This window comes from Apodemus sylvaticus, chromosome 10, assembly GCF_947179515.1.
Source record: "Apodemus sylvaticus chromosome 10, mApoSyl1.1, whole genome shotgun sequence".
NCBI lineage: Eukaryota > Metazoa > Chordata > Mammalia > Rodentia > Muridae > Apodemus > Apodemus sylvaticus.
This window is the reverse complement of record NC_067481.1, coordinates 5807051-5831808: the sequence shown is the minus strand read 5'-3', so window position 1 is coordinate 5831808 and position 24758 is coordinate 5807051. Positions and strand designations below refer to the sequence as shown.

At 51.9% G+C, this 24758-nt stretch overlaps 2 protein-coding genes across 2 annotated transcripts; both read right to left on the bottom strand.

Annotated features, from left to right (window-relative positions):
* Positions 1-241: 241 nt before the first annotated feature.
* St6galnac2 (ST6 N-acetylgalactosaminide alpha-2,6-sialyltransferase 2) lies at positions 242-19984 on the bottom strand. The gene is made up of 9 exons (XM_052194440.1): positions 19794-19984; positions 14649-14709; positions 9838-10012; positions 9083-9251; positions 8316-8454; positions 5534-5637; positions 3566-3649; positions 2000-2099; positions 242-1251 (listed from the first exon to the last, which is right to left on the bottom strand). Exons 1-9 carry the CDS (start codon positions 19913-19915, stop codon positions 1084-1086), a joined length of 1122 nt encoding a protein of 373 aa, XP_052050400.1. The 5' UTR covers positions 19916-19984; the 3' UTR covers positions 242-1083.
* On the bottom strand, positions 3650-4612 carry LOC127693519 (uncharacterized). The gene has a single exon (XM_052194441.1). It carries the CDS (start codon positions 4517-4519, stop codon positions 3650-3652), a length of 870 nt encoding a protein of 289 aa, XP_052050401.1. The 5' UTR covers positions 4520-4612.
* Positions 19985-24758: the final 4774 nt, after the last annotated feature.

Sequence of the window (24758 nt, the reverse complement as noted above, 5' to 3'; positions counted from 1 at the left end):
ACGGGTGCACACACCGCCACTCCCGGCTGTGTTGAGTTTTAAAGTTGTTAGGTCAGTAGTGACTTGGGTTTATCACCAGCAGTCAGTCCTCAGTTTTGGGGAGTTGGCCAGTGTGTGGGGGGGTGCTGTTTTGAGGTAACTGGCCAGTAGTCCCTAGAGATACCTACTCCCCACCCAGCCTTACAGTTTAGGGGCCGTGGTAATTTGGTTGGTGAGACTGAAAATGGTTCTGACAGGCTCATTGGACTGCATCAGGTGCTGTTTATTGAAGCTGTGAAGTGAGGGTCCATCACTCAGTTTCCTTTTGGTGACAAGGACCGATGTACCTCTCCTGTGGGACTTCGCAGTGGTGGCGACTTTGCGCAAGGTTGGTCAAATGCCGATACCTCCCATACTTTGGTGCTAGCTGCTGTCGTAGGGTCTTGGTGCAAGTGCGACCAAGTCTCCGTCCTGAGTGCCACCATACCCCTTCCCTCCAGACTCACCCCCTTGCAGTGTGTCTCCTACTCTACCAACACAAAAAAGACAAATGGTCATCCTTCACTAACCCTATTATCTAGCCTCAAACTACATTCTGCCTCTGGCTCTCATCCTCTATGCAGAGGCAGAAGTGTCACGTTCTTATAACGCTTAAGGTGTCCTCATAGGTTGAATGGCTTTGGCATTTGGGACTTGACATGCCATTGGTTTCAGCTGGGGGTGGGTCTCTGCTCGATCGAGGTTCCTGGACAGCCCCCAGTGGTCCCATTAATGTTTGTAGTTGCTTGGGACCAGGTGCTGGCTCTGAACTACGCGTGGCTCTGAGATGTGCCTGCCCCTGCTGGTGAGGATCACTGTCTCATTTTGGGAGAGTGAATGTTCAGTTTTAAAACATCCTACAAAGCAGTCTGCCCTCCCTCGGCTAAGACTCAGAAGAGTTGTCTTGACTCGGTGTCGTGCATTGAACAGGCTCTGGTATTATATGATGGGTCTTGTCTCAATACCCTCTGTTGGGAAGTAGAGGGCCAAGGGGAGTGTTGCCTCTTCCAAAGGTTGAAAGGTCAGGAAAAGTGCTTTTGAGGCACAGAAATCGGTACTCTGGGGTCAGCGTTGGTACAGCCAAAGGATGCCGGCGTTGTGCAGATCTCGCCACAGCGAAGCTTCCAGGGACAGATCGTGGTTTGCGTAGAATATCAGTGGTTTCTTCTCTCGTTCGAAATAGTGGTCTGAGTATTTCTGGTAGTTGTTTGTGATGAATCCGTAGGCACTGACCTGGGCGAGGAAGGTCACAGTGTTTACTGGCTTGAAGTAGAGTGTGCCTGACCCCAAGCAGGGTCCCTTGTAAAGATGAAGGGCCCACATAAAGAGAGCCACACAGGTCCCATGCCCTCTGTACACATTCCCAGAGAGGAGTCTAACTAGCATAATGAGTAATCGCACACGCCCGTATGCAGTGAGAAGCAGGGCCAGGTTTGAACTTAAGTGTGACTCAGCCATCACGATCTGGAAGCTCAAGGATGGAAGGCCACCACCCAGGGTGATGTGGGTCAAGAAACACCTGCATTAGAGTAGGTGAATGTCCTGGCCAGGTGTCTAACCTCTATCCCTCATGCTTTTATAGGGGCCACAGCCTTTTCTGTTTTTCTTAAGGTCCTGAGGATTGAACCTAGGACTCTCAAGTGTGCCTCTCATGTATTCCAATGCTTGTCTTTGAAAACTCACTCAGCCTCCCCCCTCCCTCCCTGCACATCACCAGGCAGATCCTACCGGGAACCTTTAACCAGTTTCGGATTTTTTGATGCGGAAGTCTGAACGTGCCGTCCCGTGCCTGCTCTAGGATGTGCCCAGCCAGTCCTGAGAGTTTGCTCTCAGAAGAGCAGTTTGGTAAGACGGTAGGGCGTGGGAGCTGAGGCCAGGCTGACCCAGAACCCACCCTCCTGGATAACAGGCTCTTCCACCACCAGGTATCTGTGGCCGAGTCCCACTTCTGGGCCCCGGTGGGTTCTGCTGACTGCCTCACCTGGTCACAGGTGTGCAAGGCTGTCAACAGCATGAGTGCTCCTGTACTAGGCATATACATGTCTCCAAAACGAGTGCTCATCAGCTTGGATTTCAGAAACCTGCAAGGGAATCAGAAGCGTTGGGACCCGAGAAGGGGCTAGGGAGAGCCCACTAAGTCTGGCCCTTGTCACACAGCATGATGACCCCCATTTGGATGCCCAGAACCCATGTGAAACCGGATGTAGCAGCTGTAGTCCCAGCTGCCCTGTGTTGAGATGGGAGGCAGACACAGAATCCATCCCACAAGCTAAAAACCCGCCAGCTAGCCTGGCTAACGTAACAGCCTGATCTCCATAGGCTGCTGCTTGCACGTCGTTCTCTCTCTGAGCCCCCCAGATAGTTTTTGTGGGGGTAGGGGTGTTTATTTTCTGGTTTCCCCTCCCCCCCCCAAGATATGGTTTCTCTGTTGGCTGTCCTGGAACTCACGCTGTAGACCAGGCTGGCCTCGAACTCAGAGATCCACCTGCCTCTGCCTCTGTTGGGATTAAAGGAGTGCGCCACCACACCCAAACCTCCCCACCGAGATTTAAAGACTCAAGTGTTGAATGCCAGGTTGATGGTTGTGACTTAGACTGTGCTACCCACTCAAACACGCAGGACAGTTCAGGAACTGGCCTTTCTACTCCAACCAATTCTCTTTAGGGAAAATGCAAGTGTGAATGTTTGGGTGAGCTACTGCCCTGTCTCCTAATCCTCAGCTCCTGTCTTTTGCCGTGGTCTTCTCGATGCTTGGGCACACATGGATTGCCTCTCTATGTAACCTGGAACTGAAGCCGCCACCCCCATCCCCCACCCCTGTGGCCAGGAGTCGCCACAGGTGAGCAGGGAGTTCACCCAGATGGCAGCTCTGGGCTCACCCGTGTGATGGTGTCTGCAGGTCCTGACCTCAGCCTGGATTTGGCCCTCAAGCTCCCAGGCCTCTTCTGGCCTCCCTCCACCTACTGCTTGAACCTTTTTCTTTAGATGTTGGCCTTTGTGATGTGGGGTGGGTTTCTCTACGGTGGCGTGCCTAGCATCTGCCATCGCTGCTGGGCCTGTGTGCTGAAGGCGGATCCTTGACCTCTACCCACTAATGTCATGCCGTCCACGACATACAAAATATGTCCTGACAGAACCAAATCACCTACCCTAGACCCCCTCAGTGTTGAGAACCACTGATAAGAGAGGCATGGAAACTGAGGGAGGGAGAGAAGGGGGGTCAGGCTGTCTCTTCCCCTTGGTTCTTCTACCAGTGGCTTTTGGTGAAGCGGGGTTTTGAAGCCAGAAGTGATGGCAGTCGACTTAACACCTGGCACTGCTGTGCGCCTTCTGGCTTTGGGAAGCCTCTGTGTTTGGTTTATTTTGTCCTGAACCTGTCTCCCCTATTACCACCTCTGTCAAGGTAGTAAATAAGATGAAACCGCAAGTGTTTAGTGCGCTGCTGGGCACATGGCGCTCAACACGGGTCTTGTAGAGAAGCAGGCCCAGCTGAAAGCTTTCTGGATGAGCGGGGTCCACACCTCCCACCCCACCCCATCCGCTGTACCTCTCCGTTAGGTAGCCGATGAAGTCTGGGTGCAGCAGCTTGAATTTACTGGCAGAGGTTTCCGGTCCGAAATAGGTGTGAGGCCTAGGTCCCACGATAGAAATGGACAGAGCGTCCAGAGCCATCGTATTGGAGGGAGAGCGAGGGTAGTGTTAGGCGCCTGTGGTAGCGGTAGGGCCGAGGCTGGGAGTAGAAGCGGGAAAACGGGGTATAGAAGGTGGCGGGCAGCACCGACGGGACCACGTGTGGCTTCCCCTTCAGCAGGACCTCCGTCGGTGGCGTGTAGGAGAGGGAGGACGGGGGTGTGAACAGGGCTGGGGGGGTGGGGAAGGAGCACTGGACCTGGGGGATGTGAGGAGGGGGCGGCAGGAGGGGGAAGTAGAGAGAGTCAGGCGGCGGTGGCGGGGGCTGCCTGGATTGCTGGGCCTGGCAAGGGAAGGGGCAGGGGAAGCACCGATTTTGTGGAAGAGGTGCTGTAGGGGGCTGGAAAAAGGGGGGCTCTTTCATGAAGCGGGGCACATAGGGGGTGATGTAGGAAGGGATGGTGCGGATGGGCCCAATGTAGGAGGCCGAGGTGGCAGGGCTATGGGAAGGGGACCTGGTGACAGTCACCGAGGGCGTCAGGGAAGGGTTTCGAGAGAGGGCTTTAAGTCCAGTCTGGGAGGGAGATTTGGAGGCTGGAGGCGTGGGGACCTGAGTAGACCCTCGGGGCACATGCTGGACATGGGGGCTGGGAGACTGGGAGGAAGCACGGGAGGAAGGCTGAGAGGCAGCTGGGGTGGGGTTGTGAGAGGTTGGGCGGGAGGAAGCCCCCCGGGTGGGGGAAGGGGAAGGGGCTGAGCCTCCAGAGCTAGGGGGGAGCTGCTGGCTGTTTGGATTATCAGCGTGGTTAGATCGGGACTGGGATGGGGACTGGGTTGGGGATGGATTAGGGGTGTGGGAGGGGGAGCTCATTGGTGTTAGCGAGGCTTATGTCCACCCGGGGACTCTGAAGCAGTTCCCAAGAGCGCATTCCCAGTACGTCACAGAACCCATCCTCAGTTCTTATGACCTATAGCAACGCCAGGGAACGATTGTTAGGTAATCACAGGGTGGGGGTGGGGCACCCCGCAGGACCTAGGCTGGCTTCTGTCATATCACCTTCAAAGCTGCTCTTTGGGAGAATGGGCCATTACATCCCAAGAGCCATGGGAGGGGTTTGGTCTTCTGGCCACAGCAGCAGCTTAAGTTTCTAAGGCACAAGACACTAGAGGGCTCAGGCCAGGGCTCAGATGAGGATCCAAAGAGCTGGAGTCATCCGACATCCAGGAAGTGGGGAAGCGGACATAGCACCCTCTGTTCTCAGCTCTCTGGACCGAGCCTGGGGAGCCAGTGTTCTGGCTCCTGGGCAGAGCCCTGAGGGGGTGCCTACCTACCAGGACCAGTGGTGTGAACACTAGGCCCAGCTCTGAGTTCCCAGGGCCGTGTGTTCAGTAAGCTAGCTGCCCTGTTGTCTGTCTGTCCTCCAGCAGGACAGCTGGCATAGCACCTACAGTTGAGGGGCCAGGTCTGTTCACTCTTCAAAGAAAGACTACCTCGCATCTAATAGGGTTGCATGTGCCCCGAGCCACCTGAAAGACCGGGGAACCCTGACAAATCTGCCTTTAGTTTTAATGGTGACACTTTAAGTAACCAAGCATCACCTCTTTATTCACTGGACAGAGTCCCATGAGCCCTGTGATTCACTCCACCCAGGACCCACTATCAGCCAGGTTGCAGTCCCCACTGCTAAACTATGCTGAATATTTAGGGATTATTGAATTCTGAAGAGAGTTTTTCCTTCCCTTTACACAACTTCTCACACCATCGCTGGGGCTGGAGAGCCATCAGCCGGCCGCTCCACCCAGCCATGGGTCCTAAGACCAAGGGGTGATGCTCATGCGTCCCCCAACCCCATGTCACAGGCTCACAGTCCAGTCAGCCGCTCACCTGTCCCCTTTGTCAGGTCCTTCTGGGACAGGCACACCCAGAATGGCAGATCTCAGCATCAGGTAATCTCGGATACTTGAGGGGATGAAGATGTAGCACAGGTCCTGAGGGAAGCAGACAAGGCCACGGTCAACTAGAGGAGAGGGGTCCTCCACCTCATCTCCCCACTGAAGCGTGGGAAGATCTTACTAGGTTGCATCCCCATTGACGGGTTCTTGGGTGGTTTCACTGTAGGCTCACAGAGCTTTAATGTCTCTCCCTATAAGGTTACTCATGATTGCGTTCCCTTGAGGACTGGCTAGACATGTGACTAAAAGCGTAAAAGCTTTTCTGTGTTTTTTTGTTTGTTTTGTTTTTCCCCGAGACAGGGTTTCTCTGTGTAGCCCTGGTTGTCTTGGAACTCACTCTGTAGACCAGGCTGGCCTCCAACTCAGAAATCCACCTGCCTCTGCCTCCCAAGTGCTGGGATTAAAGGCGTGCGCCACCGCTGCCCGGCTTGTTTTGTTTTAAGCCAGGGACTCGTAGTTCCGGCTAACTCTCAAAACTCCCACCGCAGCTAAGGAACTCTGGTCCTCCTGCCTCCTGATCCTCGCGCTAGACTCTAGATTACAGTTGGGCTGCCTCAGTGGTCATGAGCATTTGCTCCTCTTCTGGAAACTGGAGCCACAGCACCCATACGGTGGTTCATAACAACCCACAACTCCAGTCCTGGGGATCCGATGCCCTCTTCTGGCCTCTGCGGGCATCAAGTATGCACGTGGTACACAGACATACGCACAGATAAGTTTCCAAGGCACAAGACACTGAGCTCAAGGCTCTGGGAACTCAGAGCTGGGCCTAGTGTTCACACCACTGGTCCTGGTGGGTAGGCACCCCCTCAGGGCTCTGCCCAGGAGCCAGAACACTGGCTCCCCAGGCTCGGTCCAGAGAGCTGAGAACAGAGGGTGCTATGTCCGCTTCCCCACTTCCTGGATGTCGGATGACTCCGGCTCTTTGGATCCTTAGGCAAAATACACACAGTCTTGAATGCTGAGTCATAATTAGTTCATGGTTTCCTCCCTCCCCTGGATTGCTCAGTCTGGGAAATAATCTTGTCAAGAGGACTCTTAAAGGGTCTCCAGGAAAACCCAGGAGGAAAAGACCTGACTGTCCTGTGCCCAGCCTAACTTGCTTTCAGAGGAAAGCAGCCCACAGCTGGAGAGGGCCTGAGTGAGAACCACTCCCTGAGCCACTCCCAAATTCCTGACACTGACTTGAGATGATAAAGTGGGGTGACAGACCCTCCCCCACAGGGGCACCATGACCACATTTTGTTCTCCCACGAACTAATAGCTTCCACAGTAGGGACTCAGTGTATAGACACTATGCCGAGGACAGTTCTGAATGTCCTGATCAGAGGCAGAAGCTTCTGGAAATATGGCCCATCCATCCCTTTCCAGGCCCATAGAATCCCTTACCCGAGATCTGTCACACTCTGAATGTGGCACCACAGCGATCAAGGCAGAAAGCATGGCATTATTGCCAGTGGATGTGGAGAGAAGATGCACGGCAGAGAGCCCCAAGGCTGGCACCGGCACTCGCTTTGACTTGGGCACGAGACTCAGTCTCTGTACCTGAGTTGCCTACGCAGAGCTCTGGTGAGGGTCCAAGAGGACCCACGCCACTCTGTGAATGGGTAGTCTGGGGACGTGGAAACATCTCCAGAGGGCCTAGATCTGAGTAATTCTAATTGAATGGTTTGGACATGTTCCCAGGCACCTCAGGAGCCCTGCCCCCCTTAACCTCCAGGACAGTCTCATTGCATAGTCCCTTCCCAGTGAAGTGGGGTTCACAGGGTGCCCGTCCATACTCAGTAAATATTAACCCTTCCTGGGACTTCCGTGCCCAAGAGGCAGCCCTGAGCCAATAGAAAGAACAGGGCGTGTCCAGGAGATCTGCCCTTCGCTATGATGTCAGCCTCAGGTGTTGTACGGGCTAGTTTCGTGTGTCAACTTGACACAGGCTGGAGTTATCATAGAGAAAGGAGTTTCAGTTGGGGAAGTGCCTCTATGAGATCCAGCTGTGGAGCATTTTCTCAATTAGTGATCAAGCAGGGAGGGCCCCTTGTGGGTGGTTCCACCTTTGGGATGGTGCTCTTGGGTTCTATAAGAGAGCAAGCTGAGTGAGCCAGGGGAAGCAAGCCAGTAAGAAACATCCCTCCATGGCCTCTGCATCAGCTCCTGCTTCCTGACCTGCTTGAGCTCCAGTCCTGACTTCCTTTAGTGATGAACAGCAGCATGGAAGTGTAAGCTCAATAAACCCTTTCCTCCCCAACTTGCTTCATGGTCATGATGTTTGTGCAGGAATAGAAACCCTGACTAAGACAGGTGGCCAAGATCTTTCTGTTTTCTCTTTCTTTCTTTCTTTCTTTCTTTCTTTCTTTCTTTCTTTCTTTCTTTCTTTCTTTCTTTCTTCCTTTTTCTTTCTTTTTTCTTTCTTTTTCCTTCCTTCCCCCCCCCCCCCTCTGAGACATGGTCTCTCTACATAGTCCTGGCTATCCCAGGACTCACTGTGTAGATCAGGATGGCCTCAGACTCACAGAGATCGGCCTGCCTCTGCCTTGAGAGTATTGGGATTCAAGGCACGTTGCCTTTGGTCACCCAGATGGTGGCCAAGATCTTAACACCACCTACGCATCCACTGACAGAGTCTGTGAACCCCAAAGCCCTCCCTGCACAAGGGTTCCTAAGAAGACAGTGCCCACCACCGTCAGCCACCGTGGTTCATCCATTGCTGGCCTCACCTGCCCTTGTGGCACAGAGGTGAAGCCCAGTTTGGCATAGGAGATGAGCGAGTTCTTCATGGTGTTCACGGTGAAACCGTAGAAGGAGGTCTTAGTGCCCACGTCGCTCTCAAAGCCTTTGGTTATGGCGCCGTTGAGTCTGGCCCCGGGCAGAAGCCTATCAGTGTCTTTGTGGCAACACCGTGCTGTCTGGCTTACTTCCATCTCTATAGCCCCGCCTCACTAGTCCCCATCCCTCCGGTTTATATCGCTCCCCTGCCCATGAGAATATCTGTTTTGGGGGTCTAGCCTGATCCTCACTTCTTGGGTCCTTAAGGGATGCTCTCTGAATGGGTAAGTCGAGCCCTTGGGACCCCTCCTCCCAGGTTCCTTTATGCTGGGCACCTGTGTGTTCTGTCTTCAGGCTTGGGCTGATACTTGGTTTAGACCAGTGGTTCTCAGCCTTCCTAATGTGGCGATGCTTTAATACATAAAGGCGACCCCCCCACCATAAAATTGTCATTGCTACTTCCTGACTGTAATTCTGTCTCTGTTATGAATCACAACATTAACATCTGTGCTTTCTGATCGTCTTAGGTGACCCTTGTGACAAGGTCCTTTGACACCCCAAAGGAGTCACAACCCCTGGGTTGAGGACTGCTGGCCTAGGCTGACCATCCTAACTGCTGAGCTGACGTAGGCTTGGCCCTGGCCTCGGGACAGATGTTCCCTCTGGTCTAGCAGAACGAGGGCTGTCCACCCAGCTTGCTGGCCCCTGTCCTCGTTACCTGAAGACGTAGTCATGAGCATCAATCCTCTGGCCCTGCCGGGATCCATTCAGAATGCCTCCGTTACCCACCACGGCACAGCGAATGCAGCTTCGAGGTAGTTTCCCGGAGGCACTGAACAGCTCCGCGCTCTCCGGGGTCTTCAGAAGCCTCAGGGTAGAGGCAATGACTGTGGGTGTGGATAAGGGGGAGCCATGAGGAGCAGGCTGTTGCCGGGCTTTCCCAGACATCCTGGCTTGGGACCTATGTTACAGAGACCATCCAAGGACGCAGAGAGGGTCAGGGACAATGGGGGGAGGGGGGGCAGCATGTATAGCGGGGTTGGAGAAAAGGATGTGGGAATTTAGGTAGGTAGCTTGAGTATGTGGAATAACTGGTTCTCTAAGACTGGGCACACTCCAAAAGAAAAGAATCCAAGGCATGGGGTGGGCCTGACTGTGGTGCATTATGTCAGTGGCCACAGTGGTGCCATGAAGGCCCTTAAACCTCTGGTGTCAGACTACCATTCAACACTGGTCATTTTCTGTGCTCGGGAGACCTCCGAGGGAGGGGGAGGGACCGAGCATGGGATTCTTCTCAGCTTAGTCCTGGCTGCTTGGATGAAAGAGGAGAGAGAAAGGCAGGAATCACGCACAGAAGAGCCCACAAGGCTTTCCAGTGATACAGTGAAGACAGCCGGGGGGTGGACGGTAGGACCAACAGTGGGAAGGAGGCTGAGGCAGAAGGTAGGGGAGAGGCAGCGTGTGGCAGGTTACCTTTGCGGGAGAGCCCCTGCCATCCGTAGGGGACTTTGTGCTGGCTCAGATTGTTCCACAGCTCTTGAGTGAAGAGGCCGCTCCACAGCAGCACTGGGGTGGAGAGATCAAACAGGCCCCGGAAGCGGCGGTCCTTCTGGATGGCCAAGGAAAGCGGGTGTTGGCAAAGCCGGCTCTGGGAATGAGGAGAGGAGAGGGCTAAGCCTTACTGTTAGGTAGGGGCCAGGGGTGTGCCTCTCTGGGAGCTTACAGACCTCACAGGAGAATTCAGGAGTGTGAGTTTCCCTTATCCCTCCAGAAGGGGCCATCCCTGAATCTCTCTGCTGAGATTGCCTGTGGTCCGGCAGCCTGACAGGGCCAGGGAATGTTCTGGATTTAGCCTGGCCAGCCTGCCCGTCCTTGCATCAGTGGGTCTGGCTTCCTTCCTATTCCTTTGTATCCCACACCGGCAAACCCTTGGTTCTCTGCAGCCAGGGAATCGGTGGATTCAAGCTGAGCAATCAGAATCTATCATCCCGATCCCAGTCCCACCTCCTGCTGGGAAGAATTACAGCTGCCCTCCTTCCCTTGGCTGCTCAGAGTCAATTCCCCAGCCTTCGTGTCCACTGAGAAGCTTAAAATGACAGAGTGATGTTTGGACCTGACATAGTAACGTTGTCCCCAGCTGGTGGAGCCAATCACCGAGGAGCCTTTGGACCACAAGAGCTCTGACCTTGATCAATTAACCTGTAGATGCGGTCATAGTTTGATGGCAGCCTGGCATGGTGATGCACATCTTTAATTCCAACATTCCTGAAGCAGAGGCAGGTGGATCTCTGTGAGTTTGAGGCCAACCTGGTCTAAATATGGAGTTCCAGGTCACCTCATACTGCCCGGTGAGAGACCATGTCTTAAGACACCAGTACTACAAGTTGGGCGGTGGTGGCGCACACCTTTAATCCCAGCACTTGGGAGGCAGAGGCAGGTGTATTGCTGAGTTCAAGGCCAGCCTGGTCTACAGAGTAAATTCCAGGACAACCAGGGCTACACAGAGAAACCCTGCCCTGGAAAACAAACAAACAAACAAACAAACAAAAACAACAACAAAAAAAAGCTGGACAGATGGCTCAGTGGTTAAGAGCACTGACTGCTCTTCTGAAGGTTCTGAGTTCAAATCCTAGCAACCACATGGTGGCTCACGTCTATTCATAATGAGATCTGACTCTCTTCTGAGGTGTCTGAAGACAGCTACAGTGTACTTATATATAATAATAAATAAATCTTTAAAAAAAAGAAATCAATATTACTACCACTACTACTACTAATAATAATAATTTGATGACATCATTGGGAGACAGCTGAAGCTTCTGCAGTGAGGCCTTGCTGGAGGAAGTTGGTCACTACAACACATTTTGGGGGTTCTATCTTGTCCCAGGGTCCCCTGTGTCCTCTCCCCATGCTCACTGGCTTCCGTGATGTAAATGACTCTGTTGTCTGCTATCTCCCATGATGCTCTCTGCCTTTAGAATCAACAGATCCAATCGACCATGAAACCATGAGCCCACTTAGCTGTTCTTCCTTTGAGACTGTTTTCTCGAGAGTCCGTCACAACAGAAAAGCTAGGGCGTCTACCTAACCTTGCTTGGAAATAGGTATTTGTGAATGTCATGAGAATGAGGCCTTATGGACTTAGGCTAGCCCTAAATCTACCAACCAGCCTCCTGCATCAAAAGGCTTTGTGAAAAACGGAAGCCACACAGTGGATGTATGCGGAGGTGGAGCCAAAGACAGAAGGAGGTCAGGGTGGTTTTTTTAGAACCTCAGGGGAAGTACAGTCCCCTGGTCTGATACTGGTCCTCTGGCTTTCAGAACCAGTGGAGACTTGATTTTTACTGGGTTTGTTATTGGCTTTTTTGTTTGTTTTTTGTTTTGTTGGTTTTTAGAGATCTGGTTGGCCTCGAACTCAGAAATCCGCCTGCCTCTGCCTCCTGGATTAAAGGCATGCGCCACCACTGCCCAGCTTGTTGTTTTGTTAATGATGTATATGCATGTGTTTACACATTGACAGCAGCTGCCCCACAGACAGCCTGGGCCTCAGATCCCCCTAGAGGTGGAGTTTCTAGGAGGTTAGGAGTGAGCTGTCTGATAGAGGTACTGGAGACCAAACCAGACAAAAGCAGAATGGGCTCACAGCCCCGAACTCTAAGTCACTTAGACCATGCCATGAGTCGTGGGAGCCTCAGGAAACAGGATCTCACCTCTGTACTCAGGGCCCTTCAGGAAAGTAAGGTTTTTAGTCGACTCCATAGTATTGCGTCTCAGCCTGGATGGTGGAGGTGGGGTTGGGCTCTGCTACTTCTGAATAAGGTTCTTTGTTAAGTCCTTGATCAAAGGACAGGGCAGGAAATGGTTGGACAGTGGTTTCTACCATCATGCAACACAGGAGCATCCCACAGTATGCAAAGTGGATGCCATCCTACCCACAGGGCATGTGGCAAGATGGGATGAGGGGTGCAACGCTGAGAATACTGTCAGCAGTGCGTTCAACCAGAGACAGACACCGGTATTAGAAAGTCAGACTCGTGGTCCACAGCCAAGATATACATGACTTTGGCCTAAACCTCAGAAAGACTGGAGGTTTGCTTGTGGACAGCGGCGTCTGGGGAGTAAGCTCTCGGTAAGGGTCAGTAGGATTGCAGAAAGGTGATCAGAAGGGAAGATGTAATGGCAGGTGCGAGTGGGTGAGCCTCTGACCCAGGGAGTAAGGTAGATGGATGCTTTCATCTAGTCCTGCGTGGTGCAGTTTGGTTCCGTGCGTCTCCTACATTTATCCAGATCTCCTGTGTCATCCTCGCCAACGGAAGGCCACACCTGACTCTTTCTGGTCCATGCTGTGGGAATACAGCTGAGTTTTCCGCTTCCTGGGACTACACTGCCATCGATAACTACCCCCAATAAAAGACCCTCTATGCCACCCGAGGTCGGTCCGCCTGTCTGTCTTTGGTCTCTAGGCACCTCATGCATTAAGATGGGATTGTCCCCATTTTAGAGCACCTTGCTACACGTGTTCAGAAGTCACAGCAATGCCAGTTTTAAACTAGCTGGGGACTGTACAACAATTAGCACCGAGCAGAAACCTGGGGGGAAACTTAAAAGTGGCCCGACCCAAGCTCTCAAGATGCCTATAGCCTCTTCAGCTGCTAACCCGTGACCTGTCCTCAACACCGCCTTTCCTTGTCACTTGCCCAAAGTCACATTGCTGTCTCTGAGTGACTAGCCTATCACCTCTTAAACACAGGGACATCTTTTCTCCCAGAGCCCCCCAAACCTCAGTTAACATATCCAAGTCCAGTCTCGTAGACACTGACAACAGTGCTTAAGCCTGAATGCATTAAAAACATACGCATCCCCCAGTTCAACCAGTGTGAGGAGCTGGGTGGCAGGGAAGGCTGTATATCACCCAGTATGCAGCCAGTCCTGGGGTCAGATCAGGGCTCCCATCTGGGTAGCACCAATTACTGCTGAGCCGGCCTGGGTAAAGCACCTAACTGCTCTGTGCCTCAGTTTACCCTCTAGAATAGCTCAGCACTATTTACTGGTTTCCTGAACGTTGAGAAAGAAGTGCTCTGTGGCACATCAGGTATCTGGCTATTACTTGGGGTTATGGACCAGAGTCCCCAAGGCCCTCGAAGCAAGCCTGGGACATTTGCCAGATATTGGTGTTTACTCTTTAGTGAGTGAGCAAACTGTGGCTTATCATAAGTTGTTTTTAGAGAAATAGAGTAAAGAATCCATTGAACACAAAGATACAATTTTAAGGGGCTGGAATGATGGCCGTGGTTAAGAGAGTGTATTGCTTTTGCAGAGGACCAGGGTTCGATTCCCTGCGTCCGCTCTGGATGACACTCAACTGCCTGTAATCCCAGTTCTAGGGGATCCTGTGCTTTTTGGGTATCTGAACACACACGGTGCATGTCCATACACACAAGCAAACAAACACATTCATACTACTACTACTAAATATTAACAAACAATAAAGTTAATTAAAATTTTAATTTATGTTTAAACTATATTAATTTAAAAGGGGAAATAGCTGGGCAGTGGTGGCACACGCCTGTAATCCCAGCACTCTGGGAGGCAGAGGCAGACGGATTTCTGAATTCGAGGCCAGCCTGGTCTACAGAATGAGTTCCAAGACAGCCAGGGCTATACGAGAAACCCTGTCTCAAAAAAAAAAAAAAACCCAAAATCCAAAAAAAAAAAAAGGGGGGGGGGAGATAATTAATTTAAAGGGGCTCAAGCGATGGACTCAGCGGTGAAGAGCACTCATTGCTCTTGCAGAAGACCTGAAGACCTGAGTTCAGTTCCCAGCACCCACCCACCACTGCCTGTAACTCCACTGCTGGTGGGTTCTGCTGCCTGGACCCCCATGACACCTGTACTCACACATGTGTGCTTACTCGGGCACACGTGTGCGCACTCTCACACACTCACTCACACACACACACACACACACACACACACACACAGAGAGTTAAAATAAGGACACAATTAAGATTCCCAAGAACTTTCCAGGCAGCTAAAGCCCAGGGGTACTAATCTGCTGTTTTCTGCTGAGTTACAGGAAACACTAGTGGTCAGATCTAAGATGCCTTGAGGAGATGGTTGTTTACCTCTAAGTGGGTGGAAGTACAAACAGATTATACCCAGAAGCCTCAAGAATGTCGTCTTTGTTTTCTTCTCTTCTCCTCCCCTCCTCGCTCGAACAGGCTCAAGCTGTCCCCGAGAGGTGGACCTCACTCAGACTGCCCCAGAGTTGTGGATCACTGTACCTTTCTGTTTTCTGAATTCGGTGCCTTGGGTTCAAAGAATCCTGGAGGTGACATGATGCTCCTGGTGGGGAAAGGCAGAGGTAAAGTGGGGGTCTGACCAGCAGCTTAGAAGCCTCTAGGCTGATTTCCTCAACTCTGAGGCTGACAGAATGCCAGGGTCCCCAAGATGTTTATTTCTTTGATCTTGATTCTGGACCATGACTTCCTCTTTGGTGCAAAGTACCATTCTGGCCAGCTCCAGAAACCAAGAAACCAAGGCTCTCCGCAAGGGGCAGAAATGTGGGGTTTATTAGGAAGAGGGGTGGTTAAAATATGAAAACGTAAAACAGGAAATGGTATCCGAGAGGTCTCCTTCTGAAGCCCCAAGGGTGAGTGTAGCAGCCTTTAGATCCGAGGCAAAAGGATCTAGTGTTTGAGGCCACCCTCCACTGCTTAGGTCTGAACTGCGGCTGAGCAGGTGGCACAGAAGCAAACAGGAACAGCAACAGCAGAAGCCTGGGGGACAGCCCTTAGGACTGAGGCCACAGGTGCCTTGCTCCTCCAGTGGCGCATGTCCAGAGCTCTGCAGCTGGCACATGTGAATCTCGGTGTTGGCGCCTTTACAGCAGGCCTTGGATCACCTGACAGTTGGAAGGGGCCCAAGAGAACAGTTAAATTACCCAACGAGAAAAGGCCTTCTAAATGCAGCCATTGTCTGTAAGGGAGAACGGAGAGGGATCTCGTATCTCTTTATCAGTCTCCTCTAAAGGGATGTGAGCGGGAGCTCACAATTCCTAGGCTCTGTGATGCCACGGGGCGAGGGGCGGAGGGAGAGAGTGGAGGAACTTTGTTCAGAGGATGCTGGCCAGATGCTCCCCTCCTTTTAACACCCCAGCAGCAGCAGGGAGGCAGGGGTTGCAGGAGGACTTCGGACCTGCAGTTTTGCTTGGGAAACAAAGGTCTCCTGTAGGTCCTGAGCTAGCTGAGCGAGCAGAGCTTGTGGTCCCTGTTAACCTTTAGCTTCCCAGGTTTCTAGTAAGATCCTGAAGGGACACGGGATGATCCTTTCCCACTCCTCCCCCGCCCCCTCCACTAGCCAGATGTCCACCCCTATAATCCTGTATAGCTCCTCCTCCTTTAAGGAGCTGAGACCCTGTTCAGCCTGTGGGACTTGGAAGGAATCTGAGAAACAAGCACCCACACCCTGCGGGTCCGCCTGAGGTTCTGGTGGATTCCCAGCTCTACCCTACCCCCACTCTGTAGTAACTCTGTCAGGCGGCAGGCCCGTGACCCCAATGGGAAACTGCCAGATTCAGGACAAAAGTGACTGCCGTGGGTTATTGATAGTGGGGACTCTCCTGAACTCCCGTCATCCTCACCCAAGGCCGAGTGGTACTTTCCAGCCTTCCTGGGTTTGGAGACTTCGTGGCCCTGTCTCAGGAATCCAAATTCTTCCTGCTACCTAGGGCTCCTTAAAGGGAGGTACGCACCCACCACCCCTCTATGAAGACTTCGCAGCCTTAGAAATAAGCACAAAAACGCTCATTTTAATCTAAAGGCGCTCATCGGGTGTGGTGGCAGCTGCTGTAATTCTAGCACTCTGGAGGCAGAGGCAGGAGGATCACGGAGTTCAAGGCCACCCTCAGCTACATAGCAAGTCTGAGGCCAGTTTATACGCTACATATGGTCTCACGACAAAGAAACAAAGTAAACCAAATACATTCCACTTCATTTTAAAAATTAGCATAGAGCGTGTCTATGCGGCTGTGTGTGAATGTGCTCATTCATCTGCGTGAAAGTGGACAGACACTGTGGGGCACTTCGGAGGTCACGGGGAACATTCCAGTACCCTGGGCGGAAAGGACATAGCGCCTGATGGTGGGGGAGGGGCATGCTGTGACATGCTGTGACATGCTGTGTTCTGGCAGGACATGGCCACAGCAGTTGTGATCCCAAGCTGCTGCAGCTCACTGCCTGCTGGAGGACAGTTCCACACACATGCTTACGAAGACCCCTGAAGAAACTCAGGACTTTATAAAATAAAGCAGAAAAAGGGGCTTATTTGTGGGGTGCTGGTAGGCTGGGGGGAATGAGTGGGAGACAAGAGGCAGAGGGGGAGGGGGAGAGAGAGACATTAGAATATATTATATATAAGGATGGAATTGTCCTTTCTTTCTTTCTTTCTTTCTTTCTTTCTTTCTTTCTTTCTTTCTTTCTTTCTTTCATTCATTCTTTTTTTTTTTTTTTTTTGGTTTTTTGTTTTGTCTTTTTCGAGGCAGGGTTTCTCTGTGTAGCCCTGGCTGTCCTGGAACTTACTTTGTAGACCAGGCTGGCCTTGAACTCAGAAATACGCCTGCATCTGCCTTCCAGAGTGCTGGGATTATAGGCGCCACCTCTGCTGTCTTTCTTTTTCTTTTTTTTTTTTTTTTTAAAGATTTGTTTATTTATTATATGTGAGTACACTGTAACTGTCTTCAGACACCAGAAGAAAGCATCAGATGTCTTTTCTCTTTTTGGATGGTTATGAGCCACCACGTGGGTGCTAGGATTTGAACTCATGACCTTTTGGAAGAACAGTAGGTGCTCTTACTTACTGAGCCATCTCTCTAGGCCCTGTCTTTCTTTTTTTTAATCCCTTGGTTTTTTGAGACAAGGTTTCTCTGTGTAGCCCTGGCTGTCCTGGAACTCAGAGATCTGCCTGCCTCTGTCCTCCGAGTGCTGGGATCAAAGGTATGCGCCACCACTGCCCTGGCAACATATGAAAATGTCAAAGCACAAAATTTAAAACATTGGCTATAAAAAGTCTTAAAAAGTTCCCAGATAGGAGAACTCTTTGAAACCAGAGTCTTGTGAATAGATGACTAGCTCCCCTAAGGTGCCATCAGAGCCCCCTCGGATGCTGCAGGCCCAGCCACTCTCCTCCCTGACTGTCACTTGGCTCAGAAAGCCACCTCCCACAGCCAGGCCGAGCCCTAACCTGCCCTGCCCTCCCCCCACCCAGGTTTTACTGTAGCAGCTGCCAGCAGAAACAAGGAAAAGGATGGGTTGTTGGTTCATACAGATGCTGTCAGGGGTTGTTGCTGTTGTCTTAGTCTTAGTACTGGGGACCGAACCCCAAGACTTCACGCATGGAAGACAAACATGCCTCTACCAACTGAACTACATCCCCAACCCCCATATTAGATGTTGGAAGGAAGAAAGATCTCTTGAGAAGGAAAAAGGTTTCACCAGAGTGGGGGAGACCTCGGGGCTTTCACCCCTTCACAAAGAACTACAGTCAACTTCGGAACACTGAGAGCGGCAGAGACAAGTCTTCCACAGGAAAGGGGACGCCAGCTGGCTATCCAATACCAAGTGGTCAGCCCTGAGAGTATATGCACAAATAACATTATACAGACTGAGTAGGCTGTATTAGGATTATATATATCTGTGTGTATATGTCTGTGTATATATATATGTATGTATGTATATGTCTGAGTATATATGTTTGTGTGTATATGTATGCATATATATGTCTGTGTTTATGTCTGTGTGTGCATATGTATATATAGTCTGTGTGAATATGTCTGTGTGTATGTCTGTGTATATATATGTATGTGTGTATGTTTGTGTGTATATATATGTATATATATGTCTGTGTTTATGTCTGTGTGTGTATATGTATGAATATGTCTGTGTGTATATATATATGTACATATATGTCTGTGTATATATGTCCGTGTGTATGCCTGTGTGTATATATATGTGTATATGTATGTCTGTGTGTTTATGTCTCTGTGTGTATATGTGTGTATATATATATGTGTGTGTATATGTGTGTGTGTATATGCATGTATATATATGTCTGTGATATATATATGTCTGTGATATATATGTCTGTGTGTGCATATATCTGTATATATGTATATATATTGTATATATATGTATGTGTATATATGCATGTATATATGTCTATGATGTGTATATATATATGTCTGTGTGTGTATATCTGTGTATATATGTCTGTGTCTATGTCTGTGTGTATATATATGTGTGTATATATATATATATATATGTCTATGTGTCTATGTCTGTGTGTATATGTCTGTGCATAATATGCATATATATAAGTATATGTATATACATATGCATGTAACCACAAGTGGTGAAAAAAAGGGCTAGCAATTTGAAATACCAAGGAGTAGTACACGGGAGACTTTAGAGGTAGGAAAAAGGAAGGGGGTACTGAGTACTTATAATCTCAAAAATAAAAGAAATAATAGCGATATTTTCTAAAAAGGGAAAAGCTCTGTTGAGGTGTAACTGACCTCCCGCGTGAAGTCACCTTAGGCCCTCCCCAGGATGTTACCAGCCTCAGTGCTGCCAGCTAAGGGGACCAGACTCAATTGTTTGCAAGCATCTCTTGTGTTATTTTGCGACTGATGTGTGTCCTTCAGCCAGACACTAGATACCCACTTTGTTCTCATCCCTTCAAGGTTTGCTCAGGAGTGTGCAAAAGTGCTAGGAGGAAACAGGCAGTCACTGAGGTCTCTTCGCGCTGCTCTGTGAGTTTTTCGGTTCCCCAGCAACCCTCCCCCCCCCTCCCTGCCAAGCCCCAAGCCCAGAATCTAGGTACGATGGCTTGGTTTACCTGCCTGAAATAAAGCTAAACCCTCTCGAGGCTCCTTCAGTAAGCCAGGTGAAGGCTCAGAACCAGTTCTGTGCTGTTCCCAGTGGAGCTCGCCTTTCCCCTGGGCCATGCCCAGATGGAGCTTATCAAAGTAACTACGCAAACAAATAATGGACCCAGATAAAAGGGAGCCACATGCAGGCAGGCCTGAGCTCAGAGGCCAGAGCGAGCAGAGCAGGAGACTGGCCACCTGAGGAGTAGGACAAAGTTGGAAAACAGGGAGCTTGAGTTCCCCACCCTAAAAGTGGATTAACGAAGAAAGTGGGAACAGGGAGCTTCCCAATTAGGCCTGGACGAAATTCACCGGCGACGCCAGGGTCGCCAGCGTGCTCCGGGCCGGGCAAAGGCCCAAGGTCCGGGAGGCAGCATGAGATTAAGGCGGCAAACGGCGACGCTGCGAGTGGCTCCAGGGTGTCCGCGGGCGTCCCGCGGGAGTCCCGAGAGCTGGGAGCGCGCGCCCTCCCCGCGCCTTGGGCGCAGCGCCCGGCCGCGCTTACCTGGCGGGAACCTGGATCTCAGGGGACCGCTGCCCCGCCGAGTAGTAGAGCGTGAGGAGGATCCCGGAGCTGGTGGCGATGAGCAGCAACATCCGAAAGAGCCAGCGGCGCGGGAGGTCCATGCGAGCCTGGCCCGGGTGCGCCCCGTCTGCCGCCCTGCGCACTGACCCCCCCCACCCCGTGCGGAGAGGAGGTCCCTCTGGGACCCGCGGAGGCGGCCTCCCTGCTCTGCCCCGCCCTACCCACGACGGGCCGCCGCGCGCCTCCGGGTCCTGCAGCTCCCCTCTGTGTCCTCGCTAGGCCTGAGGTCGCGGCAGCGTAGCTAGAGCGGTCCGGCGAAAGGCCGTCGTGCAGCCGCTGGTGGCTTGAGCCGGGAGCGCTGTTCCAGGGCTGCCCCCGGGGGACTTCGATGGCGGTCACCCTGGAGGCTGCTCTCCAACGGGAGCCACACCCCGGACGTACCTATTCCAGAGTTGGGCAGGGATGTTCGGTTCTCACCGTCCAGGGCTAGCATGTGCAGTGAAGGGTGGGAAGGACGCCAAGAGACCAGGCTGCCTGCTGCCCTGACAGCTCAGTGCGCTTAGGGACGTCCACCTCAGGTTTCTGGGTGGCTGGCAGCTGTGTAAAGCAACCTGGCCTGCTCTCTCACTAGGACCGAGGACTTGATGGGTTAAGGCCCTTGTAACTTGTGTATGTGCGGAAGAGTATATTCTAAGGATGGAAGGAGACCCCTCAGCTTAGTTTTGGGGTTAGAGGTGGAGGGTGCAGGTAGGGAGCCTGCCGGGCCCTGGGGTGCACTGAGGGGCTTAGGTGGTCACCTCTTTATTTGGTGACTGCCCATTGAGATGGAGGACATCATGTGGAGAGCCCGCGGTGATGGTTGTTACTGCGCTGTTTGGCAACATGCACAGGCTGAGAGACATGGAGCAGGGCATCAGCCTCTCCAGGGGCTGGGGAAACTGGCCTGTTCTTTGGAAGCAGAGCCCTTTCTGTCTGGGAGTCATCAGTGAGGCAGTGTGTTCTTCAGTAAGCCATGCCTTAGGCCCCAGAGTCTGGAAGGGTGAGCCTCGGCTCCCCAAACTTTGATCTGGTCTGATGGCTGAGAAAAGCAGGATCCATGAATTGGTATGAACCCACTGTCAGGCTTCCCAGCCCTGGGTCTGTGGGTAAGAGTGGCTTCTTAAGTCCTCTACCTAGTCTTGTGTGGACCAGGATGGAGTCCCTGGGGTGTAGCCAATCAAGTCCATCCTGTCCTTTGTTCCAGAGCTGCAGAGAGTGCTGCGGTGCTAATGGCTAGAGCTAAGAATTTGTTTTGTGGTTTCAAGTTTTGTCCATGTGTATGTTGATGTGCAAGCCCAAGTATGGAGGCCAGAGGGAAATTTGTGGAAGATCCGGTCTCTCCTTCTACCATGTTCATCCCAGGACTCAAACTCAGGACCTTAAGCTTCGAGGCAGGCGCCTTTATCTGCTGAGCCATTTCGATGGCCCCTGATCTCAAGTTTTTCCTTTTGATCTTTGTGCTCTTCCTTTGTCAAAACCGCTGTTACTTAACCCCACACAATTCCTTCCTTTCCCGGAGACGCTCTCTCTCCTCCTCAGTGGTGGGAGTTGACCCCCAGCCATGTTAATGATATAGGTCTACCGTTTTTTTCTGTGTCCCATGGCAACACTTCCTGGACCAAAGCATCCTGCCGGTCCCCACAGTCCTCACTCCTCCCACCCAGTCTCTCCCAACACCTCAAGTTTCTCAGGAGCTTTCTTTCTCCGGGTCATAATCTGCTGTGCTGCTGTCTCAGCAGCAGCACAAATCCACTTGTGGGCTTGGCTTTCCGCCCAGCCACACTCCTACTCAGATTCATGCTTGGATCTGCACAAGAGTGCGCTCCCCCCCATGTGCCCACTCATTCCAGCGCAGAACGGAACCACCGGAAACCCAGTTCACTCCTTGTCAGCACCGTCCAAGCCTTGGCGCCAGCTCCTTCCTGTCCTGCTTCCTAACTGACTCTGGAACATCGCCTCAAGGAAGATCTCTGGGAGTGAGCACCGCAGCTGGGAATTTAGCTTAGTTGGTAGCATGCAGGCCTGGCATTTACGAAGCTCGGTGTCAGTCCCCTGCACCGCAGAACTCAGCTATGGTAGCACACACCTATACTCTTGGCAGGGAAAGGCAGGAGGATTAGAAGTTCAGGGCATCCCTTGCCTACTTAAGACAGTTCAAAGCCAGCCTGGGATACAGTGAGGTGAGACTCCACCAGATGGTTACCGTTAACTGTCAACCTGACACAGTGGGATGGGACTGGAGGGCAGCTTGCCTAGATCCAGGTCAGCTTTGTTTCTTTCTTTTCTTTGTTTGAGGCAAAGGCTACCCACGCAGTCCTGGCCTGTCTGACACTTGCTACGTAGCCCAGCCTGACCTTGATTTGGCCTGCATGAGTTCATCTCTCAGACTAGCCGCTTCAGGTCCCTTGGCGCCCTGCAGTCCTGAGCCGCAACTTGGACTGGAAGTAAGGTGAATAAACAGGTTTTTTCCCTTGTCCTTCCTTATTCAGGGTACCTTACCACAGCAAAGGCATGCACTAAGACACTCTGGTCCCAAAAACCCCCGTGGGGTGGCACACACCTGGAGACATGCACATCTCCGAGGACTAGAGGCCAGCCTGGTCTACCTAGTGAGTTCCGGGGGAGCTAGGGCTACATAGTTAGTAGATCCTGTCTCAAAAACAAAAGCGCAAACCTGTTTTAACCGGCATGCTCCTCACTACTGTTGGAACTGCAAAGGCCTTGAGATGTTTCCCTCTGGTCGGGTGATGGGTTAGCCAGGCACGGATTCAAGACTCGGGTCAAGAAGTCAAGACTCCTAGATGAGAGTGTCGCTTTGACGAAGTAAGCAGCATTGGCCTCATCGTGCTGGGTCTCTTCTTTTTTTGGGGGAGGGGGGTGGATTTGGTTTTTTGAGACAGGGTTTCTCTGTATAGCCCTGGCTGTCCTGGAACTCACTCTGTAGACCAGGCTGGCCTCGAACTCAGAAGTCTGCCTGCCTCTGCCTCCCAAGTGCTGGGATTAAAGGTGTGCTCCACCCAGCGCTGGGTCTCCTCTTATCCTGCACGCCCACAGGGATGAGGCAGAGAGGCAAGGAGCCTGCAGCACAGCCAGAGAACTCTACAGGGGGAAGCATGATACCGAGTGGCGGGCCAGCTGCAAGCACAGCTGCATTTGCTGTACAGAGAGACCCTCCTTCTTACCCTCAATGGGACAAAATGGCACCATCTTCATCCTCCTAGGTTGTTTGCTGACTAGACAGTTTGGAACAAAAGGGCGGATGTGACTGTCCTCAGCGGCGTGACTAATGGTTAAGGACTGTCTCCCACCCACACATCTCACTTCCTGCTCACACCTGTGGCCTGTGTTCCTCCAGGCTCTGAAATCCAGCCCCTCCCCCAACCTCTGCTGCGTGTCCTCCCGCCATTCAGGTTTGCTCTGGCAGCCACCCCGTCCACACAACCCCGGTGGAGTCCTGATCCCAGTTCTGTAAAGTGCAGGGACATTGAGTCCTGATCCCAGTTCCGTAAAGTGCAGCTCAGTGGGTAAAGGTGCTGAGTCTTGGGCTGGAGAGATGGCTCAGCGGTTAAGAGCACTGACTGCTCTTCCAGAGATCCTGAGTTCAATTCCCAGCAACCGCATGGTGGCTCACAACCATCTGTAAAGGGATCTGATGCCCTCTTCTGGGGTGTCTGAAGACATCGACAGTGTACTCATAGACATAAAATAAATACAACTTTAAAAAAAAAAAGGTGCCGAGTCTTACAACCTGAGTTCAAATCCTGTGACCCACAGAGTGGAAGGAAAGGACCATCTCGCCCCGCCCCCTCCACAGTCTAGTAATGGCTTTGTATAGATGTACACACATGCACACATACACTAACTGTGGTAATGATAGTAACAATAACAGCTTCAAGCAATGTCTCATCCTCGAAGGCTAAAGGGCAGACTGCACACTGTTCTGCTGGCTCTTCTCAGCTACCCGTCTCCTCCCAGTCTGTTCTGTGCTCTCTTGTCTCCGAACCTGCCTTCCACAGCTACTGCCGTCGTGGCTGAACCACAGTTCCCGGTGGAACCAGTGCCCTCTGGGTGTCATCTCAATCCTGAGATTCTCATAATCTCTGCTTGGAACGCTCTCCTCTTCCGATGTTAATAGCCGGTGCTCTGTTGGCCACCGAGTCTGTCTGTCTCTATGTCTGTCTTGTCAGCTGCACATCTGCTTAGCTTCAAAGGGGTGCTCTGAAGACCCAAGCTGCTGCTGCTGCTGCTTTGGTTTCCAAGACAGGGTTTCTCTGTGTGGCCCTGACTGTCCTGGAGCTCACTCTGTAGACCAGGCTGGCTTCAAACTCAGACGTCTGCCTGCCTCTGCCTCCCAGTGCTGGAATTAAAGTTGTGTGCCACCACACCTCTTAATTATCTTTTTATGTGTATGGATATGTCCTTGCCTCTATGTTGTCTGCGGACCAGCTGCATGCCTGGTGCCTGTAGCGGTCAGAAAAGGGTATCGGATCCCCTGGGACTGGAGTTACAGGCCGGTGTGGGCTGCTGTTTGCTTTCAGGGAGTCAAACTCTGGTCCTCTGGGAAGGCAGCCAGAGCCTTTAACCACTGAGCCATCTCTCCAGCCTACCTGAGCTGCTTTAGAACCACCTCAGCTTCCCCACGAGCCCTTTTCAACGGCTGGCACCATGTCCTCGATCAGCAGCCTGGAGACACACACACTTCATGCTTCTCCCCTTCACTCTAATGCAAACAAGGCTGAAGCTTTGGATGAGTTGAGAGTTAAGACCTTTTTATTTCCCTGTAAACAAAGAAATGCTAGGCTGGTGGGTGTTACGGTTTAGGTTTTCATGTTTCTCTTTGTCTGTCTCTGTTTTTGTCTGTCTGTCTGTGTCTTTTTCTCATAACAGGGTCTCTCTATGCAAGGC

What these genes read in the sequence shown, in the direction of transcription:
- LOC127693519 (XM_052194441.1), bottom strand. Translation starts at nt 4,519, where the DNA reads ATGAGCTCCCCCTCCCACACCCCTAATCCATCCCCAACCCAGTCCCCA.
- St6galnac2 (XM_052194440.1), bottom strand. Translation starts at nt 19,915, where the DNA reads ATGGACCTCCCGCGCCGCTGGCTCTTTCGGATGTTGCTGCTCATCGCC. An exon ending in GAGATCCAGGTTCCCGCCAG is followed by an intron (nt 14,710 to 19,793) that starts GTAAGCGCGGCC and finishes TTTCCCCACCAG; the next exon opens with GAGCATCATGTCACCTCCAG. An exon ending in ATCGGCTACCTAACGGAGAG is followed by an intron (nt 2,100 to 3,565) that starts GTACAGCGGATG and finishes ATTCCCTTGCAG; the next exon opens with GTTTCTGAAATCCAAGCTGA.